Consider the following 10,846-nt stretch of genomic DNA (forward strand, 5'->3'; position numbering starts at 1 on the left):
AAGTAGAGAGAACTCAGAAATGTCTGTTGTGGGGCATGGCATAGTTATAATGCCATAAATCATAAAAAAAAAAACTCAAGGGCAATTTCTTGAATTTTTTATTTAGCAAAAACTGAAAAAATCTGGAACAAACATGTGTAACATTTTTCCAAGTGCCCACAGGTGATACCGATAATGTAAAGAAACAGTAGCTCTACATATTATTAATATTTTGCTGCTTATACTTTTATTTTTGTTCCCACACTTGGCTCCTCTTGCTCATCATAAAGCCAGCCTGCAGTCCTGCCGAAAAGTCCCTGAGTTTTTGTCACAAGATTGTTGTTCACATCTGAGTCACTAATAGCTTTGCGGTCGTGCCAAGGAAGGCAGAATTTTTTTCCTTTTTAAAAAAACCTTTTAGTGTAAACAGTTTATTTTTGACTGTTTTTAAATTGAGACACATAGAATAAAGTGATTTTGATTGAATATCATGATTTTAATATTTGGTTTTTGCTCCTGACGAAATTGCACATGTGAGTAGTTCAGGGACCGTTGGAAAGTTAGAAGTTTTTGTTTTGTTTTACAGTTTCTGTCTCTGATAAATGATGTAATTTGGGCCATTTTGTTGAAGATATCATGCCTTTTAAACCCTCTGGTAGGTGCTGAGGTTCAGACAGGTAAACTTAGGTAAACTCAAACAAGTAAAGTAGCGTTACGTGGAAAGAGGCCTCCTCCGCCATCTGTCTGTCTGACCAGTATGTCTCTCTCTCTGCCCTCAGGCTTTGGCTTCACATCGAGCCTATCTGCTGACAGCACGGGTTCCATCTAAGGTTAGTAAATCAATTTTATGTGAGTTTGTTTGTGTGCTATAAAAAAAATCAGCTTCCTTTAATTGCACTTTGTTCCGTTTCATGTCATTTTTTTGTTCTTCCTCCAAAACGGTAAATTTTAAAATGCTGACATTATAACTAAAATCGTCTACGTGTTCAAGACTTTATATGTGTTGAATATTAGCATGCTAGCTATGTTACTGTGGGTGTTTTAGCGTGCCAACTAGGGATGTCTGATATTGGCTTTTTTGCCAGTATCCAATATGCCGATATTGTCCAATTCTCAATTTCTGATTCCGATATCAACCGATGCCGATATATGTTTGTTACTGCAGCCACACTTGTTTACATGCTTCATGGCATTATTTAATCCAGGCATTATTTTATCGGTTTTCATTATAGACAAAAAAAAAAACGATAATGATATTGACAGATGTTACATTTTTATGCCAATATCGGGCATAAAAACATCCCTAGTGCCGATGATACCATTTAGCTCAACGTCAGCCTTGCAGCACTACTAGTATGTATGTAGACTCTCTTAGAGATTCTAGATAGAATTTTTGCTCTGTCCTGGAATTTTTGTGCTGCACCTCATGCTTTTTGACTTTTTTACCCAATCTGTGACATTCACCTCAAAGCCCCAACATTCCTACTGATCTATTTCCAAAAAAGGAAAACTGATTCTTTAGTTTTCATCCTTAACGTTACCCAGACAGCACAAAGTAGAGCATTTGTTGGGGACTTTGTTCAGTTGCAGATTAATCTACATTTGGCCCTCTAGTTAACACTGGAGGCAGCAGGATGGTTTATGTGGAATTTAGTCAAAATAAACCTCAGTGTGGATGTTCAAAGTCATAAAGGGTGTCCCAACAGCAAATCTTAATGTGTGAACAACAAAACACATCAGGCTTTTTAGTAGAACACATTCATTCATCGTTGTTAGGCTTATGGGATTTGCGGTGAGAAATTACAACATATGACAAGATTAATGTCTTTAGACTTACTTTTTTTTTTTACTTCACTCAGCTTACTAATCTCTGCTTTTCTTCCTCTTTTTAAAAATTTTATAAACCCGCTTTAGTGCTGCGTCTGTCATTTTTTAAAATCTACTTCTTCTTCCTCTGTTCGTCGGAGTTGTACTAAAATTATAGCGTCTCTTTCCCCTTCTCTCTCTCGCGCTCTCTCTCTCTCTCACTCACTCTCATGCTCCGTCAATGCCTCTCTACCCAGAAGAGAACAGGTCCCACCATATGGAGACATTTGATAGTTTTACCCACAATGCAGCTGTGAGAACACAGCCTGTGGGAAAGGAAAACAGTGACAGGAAGAAAAGTTCAGCCTAGAGGGCGAGGGACAGAGACGGAGAGAAAAACATGCTGGAGAGAGTAAAAAAGTAAAAGTAAAATAGGTTCTTGGATGCAATAAACTAATAAACAAAGTTTCTAAATAGAAATGGCGACAAATTGTCAATTAGATGAAGCAGTTTTCAAGGGTGAGTAAGTCATTAATTAATCCCCTTTTAGACATTGACCCATTTTTTCTTGATTTTACAGAAGAGCACACTTTAGGAAACGCAAAGTACCTCGGTTCATAAGTCACTAAAGTCTCTTTTCCCAACCAAAACCTGAACTTCCTGCTTTAAAGCTTAATACAGTGTTTTAGAAATTACGGGTCATCACAGTTGCTGTGTCATTAAAAGAGAAGTCAGCCCATGGTTAAACGCACTTCTAAAATTACTGATGCTGTTTCCTTTTTCTCAGACTCTATTTTAAAGGCTGTCTGGTCACCCTCCAGGTTTTTTTTTTTTGGCAGAGTGTTACTAATGACTGTGTGAATCAGGGCCAGACAAAATATAAATAAGTGGGAAAGTCTGATGCAAAGTGAAACTGGGCGTTGGGAGTTTGCTCAAACTGAAACTGACTGTCAGAGTTGGATTGAGATGTTTGCACGATGTCGTATGATCACGGCTAGTTTAATGGTAATCGCAGTTTTAATTTCTTTAAAGGGACAGACATCGTTGCTCCAGACGGACCCCTTGTGGCAGTCGGGAACAGTAGATTTATATCTTTAAACAGAAGCGCTGCAGGTTGAAATGTTTTTTTTTTTTTAAAGTTACTTTAATTGAGGTTATATACTGCGAAAACGTGATTATTATTATTGGTACTTCCAGTTCTTTTGTCGCGAGATCAGCTGTGAACTTGGTCCATACATCTCAGATTTTGATGAGGTGGTCCATTCTTTTCTATAATCACATCAGGTCATGACACACTTTACTCCAGTCAGCAGTAATGCCTTCGTGTCTGGTGTCTAAGACTAACTAACAACTATATCCACTGGCAGCTAGTTTGGTCGGTCATTTTTGTGAACTACGTCGCTTTTTTGTTGTGGAAACTTGTCCCAACCTTCCTGAAGGTCTTAGAGAAGTCCGTCTAGAGCTTTCTGAAATGATTTCTTAGACAACAGTTGTGGATATTCAAGTGTCTGGCTACGGCCCAAACGTACATACTAGCATCCCAGCAAGCCAGCAGCACATTCTCGGCTTGTCATTCATGGCATCGTCTCATTTATAAAAGCTGCATTTATTAGTCACTGTTAAAAGGGTTTTTAACTTTTTAAAAAAAATTCCCCTGGGATTTTACTGTTTTTAATTATGTTAAATTACACGTAAGGACTACTACTAAAACTACAGACCGAACTATGAGTGTATACGTTGACCACAAAAAAAAAAACCCTAGACCAAACTGGAAATATATCTGTATTTTTACAAATATCAATTTGTTCATTTACACTGTGTGACCATGAACATACACTATATTAATGTATTTAAATTTACTTAAGATATCATTTGTAGGGATATTTGGCATTATTTTCACTGGTTTTGAAAATTCCAATATTTATTACTGTATTTATATCTGGGGAAAAAATTTGTCACACAGTAAAAAATAAGTTTTTTTTTGTTGATACTTTTAACTGTTTTATTTATTTATTTATTTTTACCAGGATTTTTTAAAAACAATTTACTGAGTTTATACCCTTTTCCTTGTTTTAAATGTACATGTTGACTGTAAAACTATTTTTAAAAAGGCTAAAGTTGCAAATATTGTTTGCATCAAAAATATTAGTTTTTATTATTATTATTTATTGATTCTTCTACATTGTGCGATGCTAAAATGGTTTACTGTTTTACTGTGTTTATATTTGCTAAATATATCATTGTTTTACAGATATTAGTTTACCTTTTTTTTTTTTTTTCTTTACAGTATTCCACCATTAAAAAAACATTTCTGGCACACTTACTACTCCGTTTTCTCAGTTTTAAGATTTTTTTTTTCACAGAGTTTAATGTTTATTAACTCAATGACCGAAATGTGTTGCACACTTTAAAACTTTTTGAGCACAATTGAACAGATTGAACCCTTTTCTAACCAAAGCAATTCAAAATATGATGAGAGTTTCCTGTTGGTCTGGTTAGTTCCATTTTCTTCTTAAAAGTGTTGCTTTTGATCAGTTTGTAGCCTCTTAGAGCATATTTAAAAAGGTTGGCCCGTACTTTTGCAGGTTATGAATCCAGTTCAAAAGCAGAAGCAAACATAAACGCAGCTCAGATAACCTCTGAATCAAAATCTGTTGAGCAACGGTTTGCGGCTCAGCCAGCTGACCCCTGATCTGTTGTTCCAGAGTGGGCCAGTGGTTTTTCTAACTCTGTCAGAGAGACTGAAACAGAGGCTGGTTTGTTCCTCAGCGAGTTCTGTCCCAGCAGAGGCAGAAAAAAAAGACAATGGAGGAATTTAACAGCTGGCAAGGAGAGCAGGGGAGGGGGCACTGCCTCTCTGTGCCCTTCCCTTGCTTCCTCTCTGCTTCATTACTGACTTTGTCCAGCCTTTTTATCTGGTATTTGTTTAAGCTCTCCTCTCTCAGTTCCTCTCTCACTTTTGCAGTCTCTTATTTTTTTTTTTTTTCATTCACTCCATCTCTTTCACTTTCTTTTTCGTAACTCCATCTCCCCCCCTCCTCCATCTTTGTTTTTCTCCCTCTTCTCCCTCCGTCACACTTGTTCTCTTTGGCAGCGAGTTGAGACCACACAATTATTTTTACTTTCTGCATTCAAAGGGAAATGTGTGCGCGGGCACGACTCCACTCCAGACATTTGTTCTACAGACTATTTGCAGCTTGTGTTTTTGACATTCCTATTGTCTCTGTGATTTTTTTTTTTCTTTCCTCCTCCCTCCCTTCTTTAGGGTTTGTTCAGGTCCTGATAAAAACAGCTCCTTATCAGTACAGGTTTCCATGTCTTTTTGATATAATAATAGTGATTCACAAACAGATTCCTCGCTGGAGAATTGCTGATAGTGTAGATTGCACAGCGTAGAACCGCTCATTAGTGCATGAACAGTGTGTTTGGAGGTTATTGTGACACAGCAAACTCTCTGTTGCTTAACTCCAAAACAAGTCGGAGCTTGACCAGTCAGCTCAGTCGACCTGAAAATAAAAGCAAATGCTTGAGCTTATTTAGCAAAACTATTAATGTTAAGTGAGGAGCTGCAGCCATGTAAAGTATGAGAAAAGTAATGTCTTTCTCTGAGCATCAACTCTCTGAACCCTTAAACCTGCTGGTGGGATTGAACATGAAAATGAAATGTTGTTGTTTCTTTGTAATTGTCATAATGGCATCATTTATCAGAGCTGGAAACTGTGAATGTGCAGTTCTGTGAAGAAAAATAGCTTAATCAGAGCTTAAAATCATGTGATTTCATTTGCTTATTCTACACGTCTATTAAAAACATTGTCAAAAATGCAGATTCTTTAAAAAAAAAAAAAAAGTAGCTAAAATTCTGGGCTTCTCAGCATAGGCCATGAGTAACCAACAGTCATGTGACAAAAATTCAGAAACTCTTCGGCTGAACTGCAGGCTGTGTTCGCTCAGAACACACAGGAGTATGGAAACAAATTAAAAATGTACGCAGTAAAATATGAGTATTTTGTACCCACTGGTGAACTGGCCCGCTCTTCACTCCTGCAGACAATTACACTGGTTTCTTTACATCTACAAAACCCTCACTGGTAAAACACCACCATATCTGCGTTTACCATTCATAACTCCATCCGTACTCTTCGTTCTAACTGTCTCATTAACCTCCACATTCCCAAAGTCCATACCACTTTGGGTCCATCCTCATTTCAGTTTTCTGACGCTAATGACTGGAACTCTTTGCAACATTCCCTACAACTCACCTCATATGTACCACTCTTATTGATCAAAAAATCAGATAGAGCAACACTTCAGGACTACTGCACCTGTCTTTAGCCTCTCTATTTTACAAGTTCTTACGTAATTTGTGTGAGCTGCTGTACATGTAATCTGTTTTTCCTGTTCATCTTGCTTGTGTGCCACCTCTTGACCAAGTCATTATTGAAAATGAGAACCAGTTGTCAACTAACCAACCTGGTAAAATAAAGGTTAAATGAAATATCTATAGCCTGTAGAGCCACATTTTTTCCCCCAGTATCACTAACATCTGTGGGCTCTCGCAAAAATGTTCTACATGTGGAATCCAGGTTTTTTTTTTTTTTCTTTTTTCTGTGACATAAATGATTAACAGAATTCAGCTATGATTATTGGCATTATATCAGTTTCATACTGCGCAGAAGACATTTTTTAGTTCTCTCTACATCCAGCCATGGTTGTTCTGTTTCCATAGACGTGCAGGACTTTATATTGGAGTGAAAAATGAGCTTACAGTGAGTAAAAATGTGACCTTTACCAGCTTTGACAGTCACATGACAAGCACATTACCACACCTTCAAACTATGATGTATATTATTCTGAAATATGTCGTTCTGCATGATGAGAACTTTTACTTCAGTAAATGCATAACTTTTCTTGTATTTCTCCTCTGTGATGTTGGTGCTTTGACACTGGATTCTACCTCTAGAAGCCAACTTTGTGCACAGCAGCAGCAGTGTCACGCTCAAACAGGAAAGGGCCTTCCCCAAGCTGGTACCACAAACACACTATTGTCTTTAATATGTTAATGTGATTTCGCGTTAAGAGTTCCTATCAGTGTAACTAAGGAGCCCGAGTTAATGAAAAACATCTCTGGAGTGCACCAAATAGTGTGTCCACAAACGCTTCATGTAGTGTTTATATTAGAAAACGTGGTGAATCAGCTGTTCTAACAAGACATCCTATGACTGGATGTAGCTGTTAGAACTCCATCTGTTAAACTCAGATTCTGTTCTGTGGGTTGAAACACTTAAAAACATGTGTCACGTGTCTCTTCATGTTTTTTTTTTCTTCTCATGCTTTGATCTGGTACATGAAGGCATTTTATGGAACCAGATTTGCTCCAGTATAGCAAAGTGACTGTGATGAGTGTTTGTGTATCACCTGAACTCTCTTCATCCGGTTAATGAAGGATTTTAAAAAACGGTCTGTTTTTGGTAAACAGTTCCTGGGAAGTTCTCCCAGTTCTCAGGAGGAAGTATAAATGTCATCCTTGTATTATTTTTTTTTTAAATTTTGTGGTGTAGTGAGCAAGCTCTCCTTTGAGACGCGTAACTTCTGTTTTGTGATTTGTTGTTTGTGTGTCTAATCGGAGCTCAGCATGCCGCCCTTGTCCAGTAATCCCTCTGTGAATAAGATGTGGGAACGTGAGATTAACTCGGTGTATTTACACAATCTGTGTCTTCAGGTCGAACACTCCTTCAGCTATCTGGATATCCAGGGAATCAGCAGCAACAAGCCCACTCAGGTACGCACACATGCAAACAAACAAGAAGCATAGTGTTGCATTGCTGTGCTCTATATTTCTGACATAGAAACACTCACCTGAATGGCAGTTTAACAGTTGCTCATGCACACACGAATGTACAGTCATTGATGGAATATGAAATTTGAGGTAATTGGCTGCATTAGTGCACATTTGCTCACCTGAATTCACCTCCTCGGGCTGTAAACATATTCCTGAGGCAGCGGGGAGTTTCTGCATTTTATCACCTCAGCAGCGCTTTGACTCATTCCTTTGTGGCTGTCGCCCCCTGCAGCTGGTGTTGGAGTATGAACGCGGTCCGTGGTGCCTCCGGCTGGGCTCGGCCGAGGAAGTGGATGAGGTGATCGCTCACATCGGCAGCTGTCTGCACCAGATCTGCCCCGCCAGCTCACCTGTGTAGGTAGCACACAGCCGCTTTCAGAGGAGTGGAGAAAGAGGAAACTCTTTAAATGCTTCTCATGAAGGGCTTTTGAATTAAGATTTGGTACATTTTAAAGGCTTTGAACAGTTGAAGTAAATGAAGTTGATCCTTTAAACTGCGAGCAGTTCCTGGGTGTTTCTTTTTTCTGTTTATTTGTTTTGCTCCTGTCACATTTTTAGTCACTTCATGCTCCTTTTTCACTGCAATATAAAGTCCTGCACCTCTATTGAAACAACACAATGATATTAGAAGAAGAGAGAACTTAGAAATGTCTTCTGTAGTTTTAACAAAGCCATGATGCTATAATTTCTGTTTTTATTTATTTAATTTTTTTTATACGTTTTTTTTTTTTTTTAATTCGACACAAAAGTCTTTTTATCAGCTACATTCTTGTTGGTTACAGGTGAGTCAAACATGGCTTCCCAGTTGTACTGAGGAGCACAAAGTGTTTTTGAAAAAAATATTTCTTTTTTGTGAATCATGATTTGATGAAATGCTTTTAATTTTAAGGTTAGATCTGGTCAGGTTTTCCAAAGGAGTGGAGGGACGTTGAAAATCTAACTATTCTTTTCATTTTTTCTACAATAAATGATATAACTTTATCTTTTTTTTGGAACCGGCTTTCAATTTGTGGAGTTGTCTTTGTGAGATTCATGGAGCTCTTCAAATTGAGGTTTATAAATTCAGATTTCCTGTTCTGTCTTTTCTCTTCCTCTCTGTAAGGAAGGAAGGTGATGAGGAAGTTGAGTTTGAAGCCTCCAGACAGGACAGCCGCCCTCCAGGCCATCTGGGACGAACAGGGATCAGCTGACCTCGGACCGTGCGGTAAATCTCCATCAGTGCTTTACAAATAAACCGGGTCGAATCGTGTGAAATATGTGTGGTCAAAGGCTTGAACATTGTTATTTGCATAACTCTTCGCAGGCGGCTTCTCTCATCAGTACTGGTGTGTGTGTGATTACTTGGGTCTGCCGTACAGAGAGGAGGTCCAGTGGGTCAGTGTTATCTTTTTTTTTTTGTTATTTACAGAATCAGTTTTGTGCAAACGCTGCATTTTTGACGAATTTGAGATGTCGAATCAAAAATGATTTTAATTTTTAAAAAAAAATCACTTTTTTTCAGTTTTTACAGTTACTAGCTCTGATAATAGTTTTTTTTTTAAGATATGGTGCCTTGCTGTCCCTATATTTTGTTTGGTATTTTTGGATTCTGCTGAAACTTCTGCCTTTGCTTTTACTGCTAAATCTTGTATTTTCTTCTTCTGCTGGTCGAAGCACTATTCTTGTCACGTCTGCTGAAGCTGAGTCTGACTTCCACCATTTGTGTTTCAGTTGTTTCTGTCCTTGTTTCAGAGTTTGTCGAACTTGAACGCATCGTCATAAAGCTCTCTCGTTGTTTTTCTTTCTGTCTCACCTGCTGTCGTCTTCTTCTCCAGGATGTGGACACCATCTATCTCACCCAGGACACCAGAGAGCTCAACCTGCAGGACTTTGTTCACCTGGAAAACAGGTACGGCCACCAGTCAAAGCCCTTGTATGTGACTTTGACCAACGTGGACCAGTTTCACCTTAGGTTTAGTGACTCTGTTGTTGCAATAATTTTCCATTTATCAAGACTAGACAGTTAGCTTATAGAAGGAATAAAACAAGGCGTGACTTTTCTTGATTTACTGAAGTATCACAGGTTTGGGAAACTGCCAGAAGATGTTGCAAAAGGTACAAAAATTTTCTATACAGTTCTCGTCGCCTCAGCTTTACCTACATTTTACCAAAGATTAAGATTCAAGTGTTTATCCGGATAGTGTTTAAATAAAATAATGCAAAATACTTAAGGACAAGTAGTTCCCAATGCAAAATTTTAAAAAATGTAATCCACAATAAGAGAAGTAATCACACTATATGCTCTGCCATGCCTAATTCTTAGTAGTGCAGAGGTTGAAAGTGGCCGATGGGTGAAGTACTTCTGGTGTAGCGGTATGAGCAGACTCTGTAGTGGTATGCTGCTTAAATTTATTCAACACATATCACTTTCCACTAACAGGAGCCACCTAATTAAGTAGTTGGCTTCTCTTAGCTGGTTATTAAACATTTAATTTAGACATTTGAACAGCTCTTGTATTCTTGATATTTGCCATCAGTTTAGTTTATTCTGGCGGCTTTCTTCGCTGAAAAAGTAACATAAATAAAATGTACTATGATTATTACTCTGTCGAACACAGCGGCTGACACCTCTATCTAAAAGCTTTTTTCATTTTCCCTGCAGGGATTTGGTGCCGATCATCGCAGCTCTAGAATACAACCAGTGGTTCACCAAACTCTCCACCAAAGACTACAAACTGGTAACGTCCTGAAGTTCAGTTTTACCCAGAAATCCCAGTCTACCATTGATACAAACAACTGTACACCTCTAGTTAATATCATTAAAGTGAACTGTGATCTCCAGTTACTGAAACAAAAAAATGCTTCTTTGAAATCTCCCTGATGTGAAATGAAATTCAAGGCGTCTGTGTGTGTTTTCTGTTTTTCCAGTCAACAGATGTGTGTGACCAGATTTTCAAAGTGGTGGCTCGATCCAACCGGCTGGAGGAGCTGGTTCTGGACAACGCTGGACTCAGAAGGTCAGAGGTCAAATAATAGAACTGATGTTCTTGTGCTTTGTACTTCTCCAAAAATCCTGGCCACATTTTTTCTAAGTGAAATAAACTGTTTGCAACCAGGACACCAAGTCTGTTTAGGATATTACATTTAGTTTGTTGATTGTGTATACCTAAGATGAGATTCAGACACCAGTAAAACTTTGTCAATGATGCTGACCTGTTGTTTGAACTGTTTCTCTTCTTCTTC

The 10,846-nt window shown here is 38.2% G+C and overlaps 1 protein-coding gene across 1 annotated transcript in view; it reads left to right on the forward strand.

Moving 5' to 3' along the window:
- LOC103362060 (leucine-rich repeat-containing protein 16A-like) overlaps positions 1 to 10,797 on the forward strand; it is a 42,001-nt gene extending 31,204 nt beyond the window's left edge. The window contains exons 3-10 of the mRNA XM_008288318.1: positions 759 to 809; positions 7,505 to 7,564; positions 7,857 to 7,978; positions 8,731 to 8,828; positions 8,928 to 8,998; positions 9,439 to 9,512; positions 10,266 to 10,341; positions 10,532 to 10,797. Of these exons, the coding sequence (XP_008286540.1) occupies positions 759 to 809; positions 7,505 to 7,564; positions 7,857 to 7,978; positions 8,731 to 8,828; positions 8,928 to 8,998; positions 9,439 to 9,512; positions 10,266 to 10,341; positions 10,532 to 10,636 (657 nt within the window). The 3' untranslated portion in view covers positions 10,637 to 10,797. The remainder of the gene's footprint in view (positions 1 to 758; positions 810 to 7,504; positions 7,565 to 7,856; positions 7,979 to 8,730; positions 8,829 to 8,927; positions 8,999 to 9,438; positions 9,513 to 10,265; positions 10,342 to 10,531) is intronic.
- The last annotated feature ends 49 nt before the right edge of the window (positions 10,798 to 10,846 follow it).

Source organism: Stegastes partitus, unplaced genomic scaffold (assembly GCF_000690725.1).
Source record: "Stegastes partitus isolate 25-593 unplaced genomic scaffold, Stegastes_partitus-1.0.2 Scaffold552, whole genome shotgun sequence".
In the NCBI taxonomy this organism is placed as follows: domain Eukaryota; kingdom Metazoa; phylum Chordata; class Actinopteri; family Pomacentridae; genus Stegastes; species Stegastes partitus.